Source organism: Coregonus clupeaformis, unplaced genomic scaffold (assembly GCF_020615455.1).
Source record: "Coregonus clupeaformis isolate EN_2021a unplaced genomic scaffold, ASM2061545v1 scaf0108, whole genome shotgun sequence".
NCBI classification, from domain to species: Eukaryota; Metazoa; Chordata; class Actinopteri; order Salmoniformes; family Salmonidae; genus Coregonus; species Coregonus clupeaformis.
The window spans coordinates 376,941-394,432 of NW_025533563.1; the positions used below are offsets into that span (position 1 = coordinate 376,941).

At 46.2% G+C, this 17,492-nt stretch overlaps 1 protein-coding gene across 1 annotated transcript in view; it reads right to left on the minus strand.

Moving 5' to 3' along the window:
* Nucleotides 1-8,504: 8,504 nt before the first annotated feature.
* LOC123483415 (vicilin-like seed storage protein At2g18540) overlaps nt 8,505-17,492 on the minus strand; it is a 30,736-nt gene continuing 21,748 nt past the window's right edge. Inside the window, exons 6-7 of the mRNA XM_045213394.1 lie at nt 9,174-9,218; nt 8,505-8,602 (exon numbers count right to left, since the gene is read on the minus strand). Of these exons, the coding sequence (XP_045069329.1) occupies nt 8,505-8,602; nt 9,174-9,218 (143 nt within the window). The remainder of the gene's footprint in view (nt 8,603-9,173; nt 9,219-17,492) is intronic.

Sequence of the window (17,492 nt, forward strand, 5' to 3'; positions counted from 1 at the left end):
ATTATGACAAAATTTAAAGATTATTCTTTTTAAACACACAAATGATCATGCCAGACACTAGCCTGACGACTCACACTAAATTATTCTGCTGCTCTGTCGTTTGTGGTGACGAGGGGCATCATCAGCGATTGGATCGTCTCTAAGCAATCAGAGTATCAAAGCCAATGTTGAATTTTCAAACCGTAGCTTTACCCACGTATGTTCTGGCTCTGGCCCTGGCCCAAACCATCGGTTTCTGGACTAATCAGCCGGCCCCGAATGTGTTTGCATTTGGTGAAAGGTCGGCAAGGTACTCAGATCCAGACTCATTGCAGGCTAACAAATGGTGTGCAAATAGCATACTAACCTTTTGTTGATGTCAATATGTATGAAGGTTTATATTTGCTTACTGTACTGTGTGCTCACGAATATGCAACGTCCTCCTGATATAGTGATGTTAACTAAATTACCTATTTAGTTGTATCTGTGCTAACCAGACATTTACACAATAACTAAATTACCTATTTAGTTGTATCTGTGCTAACCAGACATTTACACAATAACTAAATTACCTATTTCGTTGTATCTGTGCTAACCAGACATTTACACAATAACTGAATTACCTATTTAGTTGTATCTGTGCTAATGTCACACTCTGGTTCTAGGACTTTTTGTGTTTAGTCAGGGTGTGTAGTTTTCCGTGTGTTGTGTACTGTGGGTAGTGTCTAGGTGTTCGCGTTCTATGTTTGGTCAGTGACTCCCAATCGGAGGTAACGAGTGTCAGCTGTCGGCTCGTTATCTCTGATTGGGAGCCATATTTAAATGTCTGTGTTCACCTTGTGGTTGTGGGTTTTTGTTCATTGTTCAGTAGTATTCACTGAGGACTTCACGATCGTGGTATGTTCTGTATTCTCGTGTGATAATTAAAATCATCATGTTCACTCCCAACGCTGCGCTTTGGTCATACTTCATTGGCGATCGTGACAGAAAAACCCACCAAGACCAGACCAAGCAGCGTGTCCAGGAGCTGAAGGGCGATAATTGGAAACAGAGGAGCGAGAATTGGGCGAGAATGATGGAGGCCTGGTCCACGGAGAGGAGAGACCCCCAGAAAATTTTTAGGGGGGGGCTCACGACGTCGGGGCAGCAGGTGTACGGGTTGGAGGAGTGCAGGAGGTTGGCAGATATGGCCGCCAGTTTAAGGGGGCCACTGGTTACGAAGGGGATGGAAAGTGTGGAGGCACGGCGAGAGGTACTGGGGGGTGTTTCCAGTCCGGTCCGGCCCGTTCCTGATCCCCGTGTAGGGCCAGGGGTGTGTGTCCCCAGTGCGGTTCTGCCTGTCCCTGCTCAACGCACCCGAGCCTACGGGGTGCGTCGTCAGCCCTGTCCAGCCAGAGCCGTCCGCCAGACAGGATCAGCCAGAGCCTTCCGCCAGACAGGATCAGCCAGAGCCTTCCGCCCAGCCATGAGCAGCCAGATCCTTCCGCCAGCCATGAGCAGCCAGATCCGTCAGCCAGCCATGAGCAGCCAGATCCGTCAGCCGTCCATGAGCAGCCAGATCCGTCAGCCAGCCGCGAGCAGCCAGATCCGTCAGCCAGCCATGAGCCGTCCAGCCAGGATCCGCCAGAGCCGTCCAGCCAGGATCCGCCAGAGCCGTCCAGCCAGGATCCGCCAGAGCCGTCCAGCCGGGATCTGCCAGAGCCGTCCAGCCGGGATCCGCCAGAGCCTTCCAGCCGGGATCCGCCAGAGCCTTCCAGCCGGGATCCGCCAGAGCCGTCCAGCCGGGATCCGCCAGAGCCGTCCAGCCGGGATCCGCCAGAGCCTTCCAGCCGGGATCCGCAGAGCCTTCCAGCCGGGATCCGCCAGAGCCGTCCAGCCAGGATCCGCCAGAGCCGTCCAGCCAGGATCCGCCAGAGCCGTCCAGCCGGGATCCGCCAGAGCCGTCCAGCCGGGGATCCGCCAGGGCCGTCCAGCCAGGATCCACGCACCAAGCCAGGGGCGCGTGTCGTCAGTCCGGTTCCGGCCAGCGGGGCTAGGCAGGACCAGGGGTACTTTGGGGGGTTGGAGAGGAAGTGGGGGAGGAAGCCCGGAGCCGGAGCCGCCGCCGAGGAGGAATGCCCACCCAGCCCTCCCTGTTTGCTTGTAGTTAGGCGCGGTCGCAGTCCGCGCCTTTGGGGGGTACTGTCACACTCTGGTTCTAGGACTTTTTGTGTTTAGTCAGGGTGTGTAGTTTTCCGTGTGTTGTGTACTGTGGGTAGTGTCTAGGTGTTCGCGTTCTATGTTTGGTCAGTGACTCCCAATCGGAGGTAACGAGTGTCAGCTGTCGGCTCGTTATCTCTGATTGGGAGCCATATTTAAATGTCTGTGTTCACCTTGTGGTTGTGGGTTTTTGTTCATTGTTCAGTAGTATTCACTGAGGACTTCACGATCGTGGTTTGTTCTGTATTCTCGTGTGATAATTAAAATCATCATGTTCACTCCCAACGCTGCGCTTTGGTCATACTTCATTGGCGATCGTGACAGCTAACCAGACATTTACACAATAACTGAATTACCTATTTAGTTGTATCTGTGCTAACCAGACATTTACACAATAACTGAATTACCTATTTAGTTTAATTTTACATTTACATTTACGTCATTTAGCAGACGCTCTTATCCAGAGCGACTTACAAATTGGTGCATTCACCTTATAGCCAGTGGGATAACCACTTTACAATATTATATATATATTTTTTTTCTTTGGGGTGGGGTAAGGGGGGTAGAAGGATTACTTTATCCTATCCCAGGTATTCCTTAAAGAGGTGGGGTTTCAAGTGTCTCCGGAAGGTGGTGAGTGACTCACGCTGTCCTGGCGTCGTGAGGGAGCTTGTTCCACCATTGGGGTGCCAGAGCAGCGAACAGTTTTGACTGATCAGAGCCTGAAGGTACGGAGGTGCCGTTCCCCTCACAGCTCCAAAGGAAAACAAAATGGTCTTGTAGCAGATGCGAGCTTCAACTGGAAGCCAGTGGAGTAATAATAATAATAATAATATGCCATTTAGCAGACGCTTTTATCCAAAGCGACTTACAGTCATGTGTGCATACATTTTTACGTGTGCGGAGGAGCGGGGTGACGTGAGAGAACTTGGGAAGGTTGAACACCAGACGGGCTGCGGCATTCTGGATGAGTTGTAGGGTTTAATGGCACAGGCAGGGAGCCCAGCCAACAGCGAGTTGCAGTAATCCAGACGGGAGATGACAAGTGCCTGGATTAGGACCTGTGCCGCTTCCTGTGTAAGGCAGGGTCGTACTCTCCGAATGTTGTAGAGCATGAACCTACAGGATCGGGTCACCGCCTTGATGTTAGCGGAGAACGACAGGGTGTTGTCCAGGGTCACGCCAAGGCTCTTCGTACTCTGGGAGGAGGACACAACAGAGTTGTCAACCGTGATGGCAAGATCATGGAACGGGCAGTCTTTCCCCGGGAGGAAGAGCAGCTCCGTCTTGCCAAGGTTCAGCTTGAGGTGGTGATCCGTCATCCATACTGATATGTCTGCCAGACATGCAGAGATGCAATTCGCCACCCAGTTATCAGAAGGGGGAAAGGAGAAGATAAGTTGTGTGTCGTCTGCGTAGCAATGATAAGAGAGGCCATGTGAGGATATGACAAAGCCAAGTGACTTGGTGTATAGCGAGAATAGGAGAGGGCCTAGAACTGAGCCCTGGGGGACACCAGTGGTGAGAGCACGTGGTGCGGAGACAGATTCTTGCCATGCCACTTGGTAGGAGCGACCGGTCAGGTAGGACGCACGCTCAAGAGTTTTGGAGAGAAAAGAAAGAAGGGATACTGGTCTGTAGTTGTTGACATCGGAGGGATCGAGTGTAGGTTTTTTGAGAAGGGGTGCAACTCTCGCTCTCTTGAAGACGGAAGGGACATAGCCAGCGGTCAAGGATGAGTTGATGAACGAGGTGAGGTAAGGGAGAAGGTCACCGGAGATGGTCTGGAGAAGAGAGGAGGTGATAGGGCAGGTTGTTGGGCGGCCGGCCGTCACAAGTCGGAAGACTTCATCTGGAGAGAGAGGGGAGAAAGAAGTCAAAGCATAGGGTAGGGCAGTGTGAGCAGGACCAGCAGTGTCATTTGACTTAACAAACGAGGATCGGATGTCGTCAACCTTCTTTTCAAAATGGTTGATGAAGTCATCCACAGAGGGGGAGGAGAAGGAGGATTCAGCAGGGAGGAGAAGGTGGCAAAGAGCTTCCTAGGGTTAGAGGCAGATGCTTGGAATTTAGAGTGGTAGAAAGTGGCTTTAGCAGCAGAAACAGAGGAAGAAAATGTAGAGAGGTGTTATGTGGGCAGCTTGTCTCTCCCTTTTCTGTTTCCCTTCCTCCTTGTTTTGTCCCCTCTTTGTCTGTTGTTTCTGTATGTGTGTTTGTTCCCTTTATGTGGGTGTGTCTGGAGTGGATCAGGGGGCATGCTCAGGATCTGCCTCTCCTGTGCAGCTGCAGGTTGTTTCCAGTGATTCCTGCCTACGCAGCTGCATCCTATTCTCTCATCAACCTGCACTACTAATTCCTGGGCATGGCTCTCCACCGGCGCCAGATCGTTGTTCTTACTAGAGCAGTAACTTGGCTCACCAGTAAAGTTATATTGTCTTAGTCTTCAGCCTGGCTTTTTACTCTCCTTAACCTGTCGTTTGTTTTGTCCTCAGTTCAGACATACCTCCCTGCCTGCCTGCCTTCGTGCCTGCCTGCCTGCCTGCCTGCCTCAGCCTCTCCTTCCTCCGGAGCCGACTAGCCCACTCTGTTCCTTTTCTTCAGTTGTTTTTGGACTAAGACAAATTGTACTTTTATTAAAAATAATTTTTGTTTCCTCCACTCCCTTAGTCGTGTTTGTTTCTCTGAGTGCTGGGTTGAACCATAGCGTAACAAGAGGAGGGAGTGAAAAGATGCCAGGTCCGCAGGGAGTCTAGTTTTCCTCCATTTCCGCTCGGCTGCCTGGAGCCCTGTTCTGTGAGCTCGCAATGAGTCATCAAGCCACGGAGCAGGAGGGGAGGACCGAGCCGGCCGGGAGGATAGGGGACATAGAGAGTCAAAGGATGCAGAAAGGGGGAGGAGAGGAGGATTGAGGAGGCAGAATCAGGAGATTGGAGTGAGAAGGATTGAGCAGAGGGAAGAGATGATAGGATGGAAGAGGAGAGAGTAGCGGGGAGAGAGAGAGCGAAGGTTGCGACGGCGCATTACCATCTGAGTAGGGGCAGAGTGAGTAGTGTTGGAGGAGAGTGAGAGAGAAAAGGATACAAAGTAGTGGTCGGAGACATGGAGGGGAGTTGCAGTGAGATTAGTAGAAGAACAGCATCTAGTAAAGATGAGGTCAAGCGTATTGCCTGCTTTGTGAGTAGGGGGGGACGGTGAGAGGGTGAGGTCAAAAGAGGAGAGGAGTGGAAAGAAGGAGGCAGAGAGAAATTAGTCAAAGCTAGACGTAGGGAGGTTAAAGTCACCCAGAACTGTGAGGGGTGAGCCATCTTCAGGAAAGGAATTTATCAAGGCGTCAAGCTCATTGATGAACTCTCCAAGGGAACCTGGAGGGCGATAAATGACAAGGATGTTAAGCTTGAATGGGCTAGTGACTGTGACAGCATGGAATTCAAATGAGGAGATAGACAGATGGGTCAGGGGAAAAAGAGAGAATGTCCACTTGGGAGAGATGAGGAGTAGAGAATGTCCACTTGGGAGAGATGAGGATTCCTGTGCCACCACCCCGCTGACCAGATGCTCTCGGGTATGCGAGAACACATGGTCAGACGAGGAGAGAGCAGTAGGAGTAGCAGTGTTTTCAGTGGTAATCCATGTTTCCGTCAGCGCCAAGAAGTCGAGGGACTGGAGGGTAGCATAGGCTGAGATGAACTCTGCCTTGTTGGCAGCAGAACGGCAGTTCCAGAGGCTGCCTGAGACCTGGAACTCCACATGGGAGTTGTTGTATCTGTTATTATTACTATACAACTATTAAGTTGTATCTGTGCTAACCAGACATTTACACAATAACTAAATGACCTATTAAGTTGTATCTGTGCCAACAAGACATTTACAGAATAACAAAAAATGGCATCAAACACACATCTTATAACATACCCTGTCTTAAGCAACAAATGCACAATACCAGAAGCATTCCCCAACTCCCTCATGAAATGAAAATGAAGTTATGTAGGCTATGCTGTATCAAGTGTGTGAATGCACACTTCTGAGGAGGAAGCTCAGGAGAAATACCCCCTAGTCTGGATAGATGAGCCAGGGCATTTTTTTGTAAATCTCAATCTGGCAACCGTCAATCTGCCAACCTTCAATCTGGCAACCGGGGGCATATCTGATCCTGTTCATTTCAGCTGAGCTTTCATGCGACCCTCACAGCTTGTATGGAGAGAGAACAGCCATCTAAGAGTACGTTTGACATCAGGGTTCATGTCTCGTGATGTGTCCAGCAATGGGAGCTGACTTTATTTCCTAGTCTCTTTTCCTGGTCTCCTTTCTTTGTCTCCTCATCCAATTGGCATGGATCCCCCAGAACCTATTTCTCAATAACATACGGTACGTACTCAGAATGTCTGTGAGGCAGACAGCCCTGTGGCTGATTTCTATATACACCTACTTTAATAGACTGTGCAATGACTGGATTATTGATCACGTCCTGAACTAGAGGGCACTATCCCACAGCATTATCCAGCTGAGAATATGTGTTTGAATATGTATTCATGCTGACATATAGGCATTTGACTTGTATCTCCATTAAGCTGATGTATTGGCATGCACAGAGACAGAGAGAGGCCGAGAGAGAGAGGGAGGGCGAGAGAGAGAGGACGAGAGGGGGGCGAGAGAGAGGGCGAGAGGGGGAGAGAGAGATAGATATATATACATCTCAAGCCATGCATGTTTGGATACTGGACGGGTGCAATCTCCATTCAGGGCAGACTGGGAAACAGGCGCAACCAACCATGGATGGGGTGGGGGTGGGGTGTGGGAACTTGACGACAACTTTGCGGACAGTGGGTTTAGAACAACAATGGCAAAAACTGTATACAAAAAGTATAAATATACCACCAAAAGGGCACTTGTGAGTGGGAGGGCAAAGGGCAGGTGCTCAGGCACAGGTAGACCCCTATCTGTGAATGAGGTTTCATTTCCAGTTTTTAGGACTACAAACTGGCGAGCTCTATGGCCACAACCATCTGTGACAATCTAAAGAGAGAAAGAATGCTTTGAGTACAAAACTGTGGATACATTAGAGACCATTAGAGACCATTTTCTCTGGCACGCCCAATTCTCTTAGCCTATCTTTCAAGTCTAATGCGATAAAATAATTGTTGAGAATCTAAGGCTGGTGACAAATTTTTTTTGAAAGTCTTGGCAAATCTAGAGGTTAGGAATCTGGGCTAATATCCATACAGTTTCTCTCTAGCAAAACACAGAACACAGAATTGGTCTTGACTAGAGGTTAGGAATCTGGGCTAATATCCATACAGTTTCTCTCTAGCAAAACACAGAACAAAGAATTGGTCTTGACCTGACCCTTAAAAACAATGTGCACACACAAACATTTGATGCTAAAATTATTTTTATTATTTTATAATGCTTGAAGAATTTTATATAAAAATGGATATAGAAAACAAGGGAAAGAATGAGAATGAATTTCAGAAAATATTTGTAAAATTGCAGAGGTCACTTGTTAGCAAGGAAAACGTCAGGAGCTGAAAAAATACAAAAAGGTATCATTGTTAGAATCATGTAATACTGTGTGTCAAACAAACTTCAGTCATCAGCTTTAACATTCTCTGAGTTGGAACATTCTCCTCTCTTACCTATGCATTATGCCTTCGTTTTTCTGCACACAAGGGTTTTCAAGAATGTAGCCAGTCGATTTTTCCCAGCTGCAAATATAGAGACATCAGAGAGAGAGAGAGAGAGAGAGAGAGAGAGAGAGAGAGAGAGAGAGAGAGAAGGAGAGAGAGAGAGAGAGAGAGAGAGAGAGAGAGAGAAAGAGAGAGAGAAAGAGAGAGAGAGAGAGAGAGAGAGAGAGAGAGAGAGAGAGAGAGAGAGAGAGAGAGAGAGAGATGTTGATTCAACGTCATCACATAAAAACAAAATTGGGTGGAAAGAAGGGTGATTCAACCAGAAAACTCCACTGATATCAGACAGCTAAATGCATCGTTAGATTCTTTTTTGCCCTTCCGCGTCACTTTCTACACAGAAGACATCCGCTAAACATAGAATCAAGCTCTTTATCTGTGTCTCTGTGACTGACGATAACTTCGGCAGGAAGTTGACTACAAATACAAAGTTGCCAATATCTTTGCAATTCAACAAGCGAAGGATAAAAATATGCTTCAACTGAAAACCGAGATGACTGCATTAGAAAATAAATCCAGTAGGCTGTATAGGCCTATATTTCAATCATATTGAAATCAATTTCATGTTCAGTCAATTTACTTCTATTTGTAGGCTACACTGTTTTTACATCGTTAAAACACTAGTAAGCTTAAGTTCCATCGCTATCAGGAAACCGGGCCCTGGTCTTTACCTTTGCACTTTGCAGGCTGGTCCTTCTGAGGGTTCAGAGTCTTTGACTCAGTTGCAGTAACCATGGAGACATCTGACAAGACAAAGGAAAATGGGGATGTTAATACCATCAGAGAGGAGAGAGAGAGAGAGAGAGAGAGAGAGAGAGAGAGAGAGAGAGAGAGAGAGAGAGAGAGAGAGAGAGAGAGAGAGAGAGAGAGAGAGAGAGAGAGAGAGAGATTGGAAATAAACATCATCGCTGTTATTTAGAGCCTAGTGTGTCTCAGTTGGTATGGCATGGCGCTTGCAACACCAGGGTTGTGGGTTCGATTCCCACTGTACACAGACGTCAGTTCAACATCTAGTTTTGATTTACATTTGACTGAGTTGTCAACTAACGTGAATTCAACGTGAAATCAACTAAATGTGAACCATGTCATTGGATTTAGGTTAAAAGTTCGGTGAAAAAAAATACAAACATTACTGAAATTCCTTTACATTGATGACGTTTTGCAAATCCAAGCAGTTTTCCATGTTGATTCAACGTCATCACATAAAAACAAATTTGGGTGGAAAGAAGGGTGATTCAACCAGTTTGTGCCCAGTGGGTAGTGGGTCTTAAATGACACAGCAATTCATAATGCTGCACCCCTCCTATTTCTTACCTTTGCACTGCTGCGTCTGAGCATCAGCTGAAAAGATGGATAAATCTGCGGAGAGAGGTGGGAAAGAGGAGGGATAGATAAACATACTGAAGGAATTCATGCTTACTTCACATTCTGAACTTTAAGCATTGAGCTCTTCTTCTCCTTATCCACTAGTGGTCTTTCTTCTTAGTCTCTCTCTTCTTAGTCTCTCTCTCTCTTCTAGTCTCTCTCTCTCTCTCTCTCTCTCTTCTCTCTCTCTCTCTCTCTCTCTTCTTAGTCTCTCTCTCTTCTAGTCTCTCTCTCTCTCACTTTCTCTCTCTCTTTCTCTCTCTCGTCCTTTTTTGTCTCCCTCTCTCTATATCTCTCGTCCTTTTTATCTTTGCACTGTGTCATCAAATACTTTGTGAAAAGTCTGTCCCTCTCTATCCCCCTTCATGTTTTACCTTTGCATTTTGCTGACTGTTGATATTGCGGGTCCTTGCTCTTTAGCCCTGATGCAGTGAAAATAGAGTAATCTAAGGACAGAAAATGAATATATATGAATGGAGATTTGATAGGACAATAACACACAGCAGTAAAAGTAGAGTTAAGTCCTATAGGCTGTTTCAATGCACCAGAGGAGTAGTCACACATAACTCAGTACCTTAGCACAACATTAGAACAGCGCCGGAGAAGATGGCTGCCGTTTTACAGCCCTCTAACCAATTGTACTATTATGTGTGTTTTTTTCCGCGTTATTTGTAATTTGTTTTGTACATAATGTTTCTGCCATCGTCTCTTATAACCAAAGAGAGCTTCTGGATATCAGGACAGCGATTACTCACCTCGCATTGGACAAAAACAATTTCTTCAACGAGGCGTTCACGAAGGATATCCTACAGACACCCGACAAGGCTCGGATCCCCGTCATTCGCGTGAGGAAGAGACGGAGATATCGCTGACGCAGATCCGGGTGCCTTGTAAGGATCCGACGGCGAGCGAGTAAACTGCCTCTCCCATCAATCCTATTAGCCAACGTTCAATCTTTTGAGAATAAAATTGACGATTTAAGATTACGGTTATCCTACCAACGGGACATTAAAAACTGTAATATCTTATGTTTCACGGAGTCGTGGCTGAACGACAACAATGATAACATTCAGCTAGCAGGCTATACGCTACATCGACAGGACAGAACGGCAGACTCTGGTAAGACAAGGGTGGCGGTCTCTGTATATTTGTAAACAACAGCTGGTGCACAAAATCAAATACTAAGGAAGTCTCGAGGTTTTGCTCGCCTGAGTGTAGAGTATCTTATGATAAGCTGTAGACCACACTATTTACCAAGAGAGTTTTCATCTATATTTTTCATAGCTGTCTATTTACCACCACAAACCAATGCTGGCATTAAGATTGCACTGAATGAGTTGTACAAGGCCATTAATCAACAGGAAAACGCTCATCCAGATGCAGCGCTCCTAGTAGCCGGGGACTTTAATGCAGGGAAACTAAATCCGTTCTACCTAATTTCTACCAGCATGTTAAATGTGCAACCAGAGGGGAAAAAACTCTAGACCACCTTTACTCCACACACAGAGACGCATACAAAGCTCTCCCTCGCCCTCCATTTGGCAAATCTGACCATAACTCTATCCTCCTGATTCCTGCTTATAAGCAAAAACTGAAGCAGGAAGCACCAGTGATTCGGTTAATAAAAAAGTGGTCAGATGACGCAGATGCTAAGCTACAGGACTGTTTTGCTAGCACAGACTGGAACATGTTCCGGGGATTCTTCAGACAGCATTGAGGAGTACACCACATCAGTCACTGGCTTCATCAATAAGTGCATCGATGATGTCGTCCCCACAGTGACCGTACGTACATACCCCAACCAGAAGCCATGGATTACAGGAAACATCCGCACTGAGCTAAAGGGTAGAGCTGCCGCTTTCAAGGAACGGGACTCTAACCCGGACGCTTATAAGAAACCCCGCTATGACCTCCGGACGAACCATCAAACAGGCAAAGAGTCAATACAGGTCTAAGATTGAATCATACTACACTGGCTCTGACGCCTTCGTCGGATGTGGCAGGGCTTGAAAACTATTACAGACTACAAAGGGAAGCACATCCGCGAGCTGCCCAGTGACACAAGCCTACCAGACGAAGCTAAACCACTTCTATGCTCGCTTCGAGGCAAGCAACACTGAAGCATGCATGAGAGCACCAGCTGTTCCCGGACGACTATGTGATCACGCTCTCCGTAGCCGATGTGAGTAAGACTTTTAAGCAGGTCAACATTCACAAGGCCGCAGGGCCAGACGGATTACCAGGACGTGTACTCCGAGCATGTGCTGACCAACTGGCAAGTGTCTTCACTGACATTTTCAACATGTCCCTGACTGAGTCTGTAATACCAACATGTTTCAAGCAGACCACCATAGTCCCCGTGCCCAAGAACTCTAAGATAACCTGCCTAAATGACTACCGACCCGTAGCACTGACGTCTGTAGCCATGAAGTGCTTTGAAAGACTGGTCATGGCTCACATCAACAGCATAATCCCAGAAACCCTAGACCCACTCCAATTTGCATACCGCCCCCAACAGATCCACAGATGATGCAATCTCTATCGCACTCCACACTGCCCTTTCCCACCTGGACAAGAGGAACACCTACGTGAGAATGCTATTCATTGACTACAGCTCAGCATTCAACACCATAGTGCCCTCTAAGCTCATCACTAAGCTAAGGATCCTGGGACTAAACACCTCCCTCTGCAACTGGATCCTGGACTTCCTGGACGGGCACCCCCAGGTGGTAAGGGTAGGTAACAACACATCTGCCACACTGATCCTCAACACGGGGCCCCTCAGGGGTGCATGCTCAGTCCCCTCCTGTACTCTCTGTTCACCCATGACTGCATGGCCAGGCACGACTCCAACACCATCATTAAGTTTGCAGACGACACAACAGTGGTAGGCCTGATCACCGACAACGATGAGACAGCCTTTAGGGAGGAGGTCAGAGATCTGGCCGTGTGGTGCCAGGACAACAACCTCTCCCTCAACGTGACCAAGACAAAGGAGATGATTGTGGACTACAGGAAAAAAAAGAGGACTGAGCACGCCCCCATTCTCATCGACGGGGCTGTAGTGGAACAGGTTGAGAGCTTCAAGTTCCTTGGTGTCCACATCACCAACGAACTATCATGGTCCAAACACACCAAGACAGTCGTGAAGAGGGCACGACAAAGCCTATTCCCCCTCAGGAGACTAAAAAGATTTGGCATGGGTCCTCAGATCCTCAAAAAAATATACAGCTGCACCATCGAGAGCATCCTGACTGGTTGCATCACCGCCTGGTATGGCAACTGCTTGGCCTCTGACCGCAAGGCACTACAGAGGGGTAGTGCGTACGGCCCAGTACATCACTGGGGCAAAGCTCCCTGCCATCCAGGACCTCTATACCAGGCGGTGTCAGAGGAAGGCCCTCAAAATTGTCAAAGACTCCAGCCACCCTAGTCATAGACTGTTCTCTCTGCTACCGCACGGCAAGCGGTACCGGAGTGCCAAGTCTAGGTCCAAAAGACTTCTCAACAGCTTCTACCCCCAAGCCATAAGACTCCTGAACAGCTAATCATGGCTACCCGGACTATTTGCACTGCCCCCCACCCCATCCTTTTTACGCTGCTGCTACTCTGTTAAGTATTTATGCATAGTCACTTTAACTCTACCCACATGTACATATTACCTCAACTACCTCAACTAGCCGGTGCCCCCGCACATTGACTCTGCAACGGTACCCGCCTGTATATATAGCCTCCCTACTGTCACTTTATTTTACTGTATATATAGCCTCCCTACTGTCACTTTATTTTACTTCTGCTCTTTTTTTCTCAACACTTTTTTTGTTGTTGTTTTATTCTTACTTTTTTTGTTTAAAATAAATGCACTGTTGGTTAAGGGCTGTAAGTAAGCATTTCACTGTAATGTCTGCACCTATTGTATTCGGCGCATGTGACCAATAACATTTGATTTGATTTGATTTGATAGTGAGATACACTGCTGTTACTTAAATGTAATACAGTTTTATTAGCCTCCCCATGGGGATTAAGATGGCATCGTCTGAGTACAACGTGATGCTAAACCACCCTGAAGGATGCAAAGCAGAAACATCTGTGTACGCTATCCCTCATGCAGTGAATAAGACAAAAACAAAAACAAAAAAAATGACGTCAGCTTTATGCGACATCTTTTGAGTGCGGACCATCACACTTTATTGCTTATTTGAATTTAAGGGTTTTACGCACCAACCTAACTTTAGGGAGAGCGCGAGGGTGCTCTTTTCTTTTAAACCACAGAGAATGAAATGTTTTTGTGTTTGAGTCCCTTGTCACTTTGCCTGGTCCTACCTTTACATTGTGGTTGTCTGGTCTGTTTGCCTGTCAATTCCGGATTCTCTACCCTGTCCAGGTGTTCCTGTAAGGCCTTCTCATTCCTCAGCCTGCGCTGCTCTTCTTTAGACAGCACCTCCTCCTCCTTTCTCTTTCCCTCTATCTCTTTGGCCTGGTCTTTATCTCTCCTATCCTTCTGACAAGGCCCCCTTCTCCCCCTCTTCTGCCATCCTCTCAAATTTGTCCATAATGAGCTCTGCATCTGTCTTTGGCGCTGTTACTTTGTCATTCCCATCTTTCTTTTGGACACTCTCACTTTTATTACTCACTTTGACCTGGGGGACCTTGGCCACGCCTTGACTGCTCGTGGAAAACACAGAGAAATCTGAGAGAGAGAGAGAGAGAGAGAGAGAGAGAGAGAGAGAGAGAGAGAGAGAGAGAGAGAGAGAGAGAGAGAGAGAGAGAGAGAGAGAGAGAGAGAGAGAGAGAGAGAGAGAGGAGAGGAAGCTTTGACTATATACAGACTCAGTGAGCATAGCCTTGCTATTGAGAGAGGCCGCCGTAGGCACTGCCCACAAAATGAGGTGGAATCCCTCAGATTACACAGACCCACAAAGAATTTTGAACTATTTGCCCATCGTTACAACACTGTATATAGACGTAATATGACATTTGAAATGTCTTTATTCTTTTGGAACTTCTGAGTGTAATGTTTACAGTTAATATTTATTGTTTATTTCTCTTTTGTTTACTACCTACTTCACTTGCTTTGACAATGTTAACATACGTTTCCCATGCCAATAAAGCCCTTAAATTGAAATTGAATTGAGAGAGAGAGAGAGAGAGAGAGAGAGAGAGAGAGAGAGAGAGAGAGACCACATTTACACCCTCCACACTCTAATTGACAAACAAGTCAACCAAAACAAAGGCAAAATCTAGTCGTGTTTTGTAGACTTCAAGAAAGCATTTGATTCAATTTTGCACTAAGGTATTTTATTTCAAACGAATAGTAAGTGGTATTGGAGGGAAAACATATGATGTTATTAAATCAATGTACACTAAAAACAACTTAAAATCGGCAACAAGCCGAGACTTCTTCTCTCAGGGACGTGGAGTGAAACAGGGCTGCCCAATAAGTGCAACACTATTTAACCTATATGAATTGGCAAAAACATTAGAAGAATCGGCAGCACCTGGTCTCACCCTACACAACACTGAAATCAAGTGTCTGCTGTACGCAGATGACCTGGTGCAACTGTCTTCCACTTAGGAGGGGTTACAGCAGCATCTAGATCATCTGCACAGGTTCAGAGAGAGAGAGAGAGAGAGAGAGAGAGAGAGAGAGAGAGAGAGAGAGAGAGAGAGAGAGAGAGAGAGAGAGAGAGAGGACATCAGGTAAAGTTCTGGAGATGAGGGAATATGTGTGCAGAAAGAAACCCTCCAGTATGGTTAACCCCAGTTAGGCCCAGTATGGACTATCAATACAAGTGACCATTTAGAATGTGACCCAGTTCAATGGGTCTTAACAGAACTGGGGGATGTCAGCCATGAAGTTGTCTAAACACAACTGGAATATAATTTGTTTGTGATTCATTGTTAATGGATTTTCCATTAGGAACACAGGGGGAAAACCTAACACAACAACACACATAACACACAACCAATAAAAACAAAGGGGGAGGAAACCACTAAAGTCATTACCATATTGTCATTTTCTAACGACAGGGAGAAAACATGTAAAATCTAGAAGACTACTTTAGATCTGGTCAGAAGAAACCTAGTGCACTACGTAGGGAACAGGGAGAGATTTGGGACAGAGACAGTAACTCCTGTATGGAAATCTTCATTCTAATGACAGTGAGCAAATCTCCACCCTATTCCCTATGTAGTGCACTACTTTTGATCTGATCAGAAGTAGACTAGTGCACTACGTAGGGAACAGGGTGTCATTTGGGCCAGAGTCAGTAACTCCCCTGGGTATGAATTGTCTCTCTATCTTATCCGTCTATGCTTGGTTGACCTAGCAACTGGGTCTGTTTTAATGTCCAGACAGCATGTACCCAACAGTGAGGTCAGTGGGATTGGAGAGAGTCCCCTCTCCCTCTCTCTGTCTCCTCCCGAGTATCATTTCTTACTCGGCAGGATCCGTCCCACGTTATCGGAGGGCTCCTGGCAAGCGGGGGAGTCGCCGACCCGCGTTCAATGTGCCGGTCCGCTTAGCGAAAGTGCGTCCCCGCACGCCCCCATGTCTTCTTTTTTTACATTTTCATATTTTTGAAAAAAAAAAATCTATATTTTTTTCTGCTTCAAAGTAGATTAAGTGAAGCTTCACCTCCATTCAGGCAGTTATCACACCCCCCACCCGGATTCGACCCCACTGGTCATTTAAAGACGTGTTTGGCTACGGGCACGTGGTAAGTTATGCGTTCACCTGGTAGTCGTCTTTTTTTTCATTTTCATATTTATGAAAAAATATATATATATATTTTTTTGGTAGTCATTTAGCAGACACTCTTATCCAGAGCGACTTACAGTTAGTGATGCATATTTTCTTCATATTTTTTATTTATTTTTATATATATTTTTTTCTAGCTTTATAAAAAAACAAACGGATAAAAACCTGGTTTTCTAATATGTACGGGTTCATGAGGGTTGCCTAATCACACATGTGACATTTTGGAAGGATGTGACCTTTTTAACCCTTCGAAACAGCACCTATGACCACAATGTAAGGCACTTCCGGTTGTCACAGGAAGCTGTAATTAAACACATATCCTCATTGGGACAAGCTCTTACAGAATCCTGAGTTTCAGGTCAATCCGTGAAAAACTAAACTTTTTACAGAGGGTTGAATGTAGCGTTTTCACTATCTGCTGGTGATATATCTAAACCATGTTTAGGGTCAATCTTCCCACTTCCGGTTGCTCCAGGAAGCTTAAACTCAACACAGGTAATCCTTATAGTGGCCTGATGGGTTGACAAAGAAGACAGTTTGATATGGCAATATAAACCCACATAGGCATCAAGTTGAAGTTAGGGCAGCAGGCAATGTATTTCTATATCCCCTGTGGAGGCTGGCCACTCTCTCCTCCCTTTCTCCTAGCCTGATGCACCTCATATGACATTTTGGAAGGATTTAACCTATTTGAAAAAAGTTGAAAGGCAACGTGGATCTACTGTGGTGTAGTTCTTCCCAGCATTGCAACCAAATCAGATTTGTATTACATATTGCCTGGAGTGATTTAAAAAGGAAAGAAAGCTCTAATCTTTACCCAAATGGTCTCAAATTATAGGCCTGATCACCCTGGACCAATGCCTGTTGGTAATTTCAGTAGAACCAAGCAACTCAAGAAGCTATTCAACCTCAAAACTACCTGGTTTTGCTATACATTCAAAACAGCAGTATAATGTGAAATTTTTTGTGGGCATTTAAAAATGACAGAAAATCTTTTCCAAAATGGTCTCAAATGAGCTGTACTCTCAGGCCCATGGGAGAAAGGGTTTTACTAGGCAGGGAGTGTAGAACAAGATGCATGGAGCTCCAGAGAGAGAGAACAGCCATCTAAGAGTACGTTTGACATCAGGGTTCATGTCTCGTGATGTGTCCCAGCAATGGGAGCTGACTTTCTTTCCTAGTCTCTTTTCCTGGTCTCCTTTCTTTGTCTCCTCATCCAATTGGCAAGGATCCCCCAGAACCTATTTCTCAATAACATACGGTACGTACTCAGAATGTCTGTGAGGCAGACAGCCCTGTGGCTGATTTCTATATACACCTACTTTAATAGACTGTGCAATGACTGGATTATTGATCACATCCTGAACTAGAGGGCACTATCCCACAGCATTATCCAGCTGAGAATATGTGTTTGAATATGTATTCATGCTGACATATAGGCATTTGACTTGTATCTCCATTAAGCTGATGTATTGACATGCACAGAGACAGAGAGAGGCCGAGAGAGA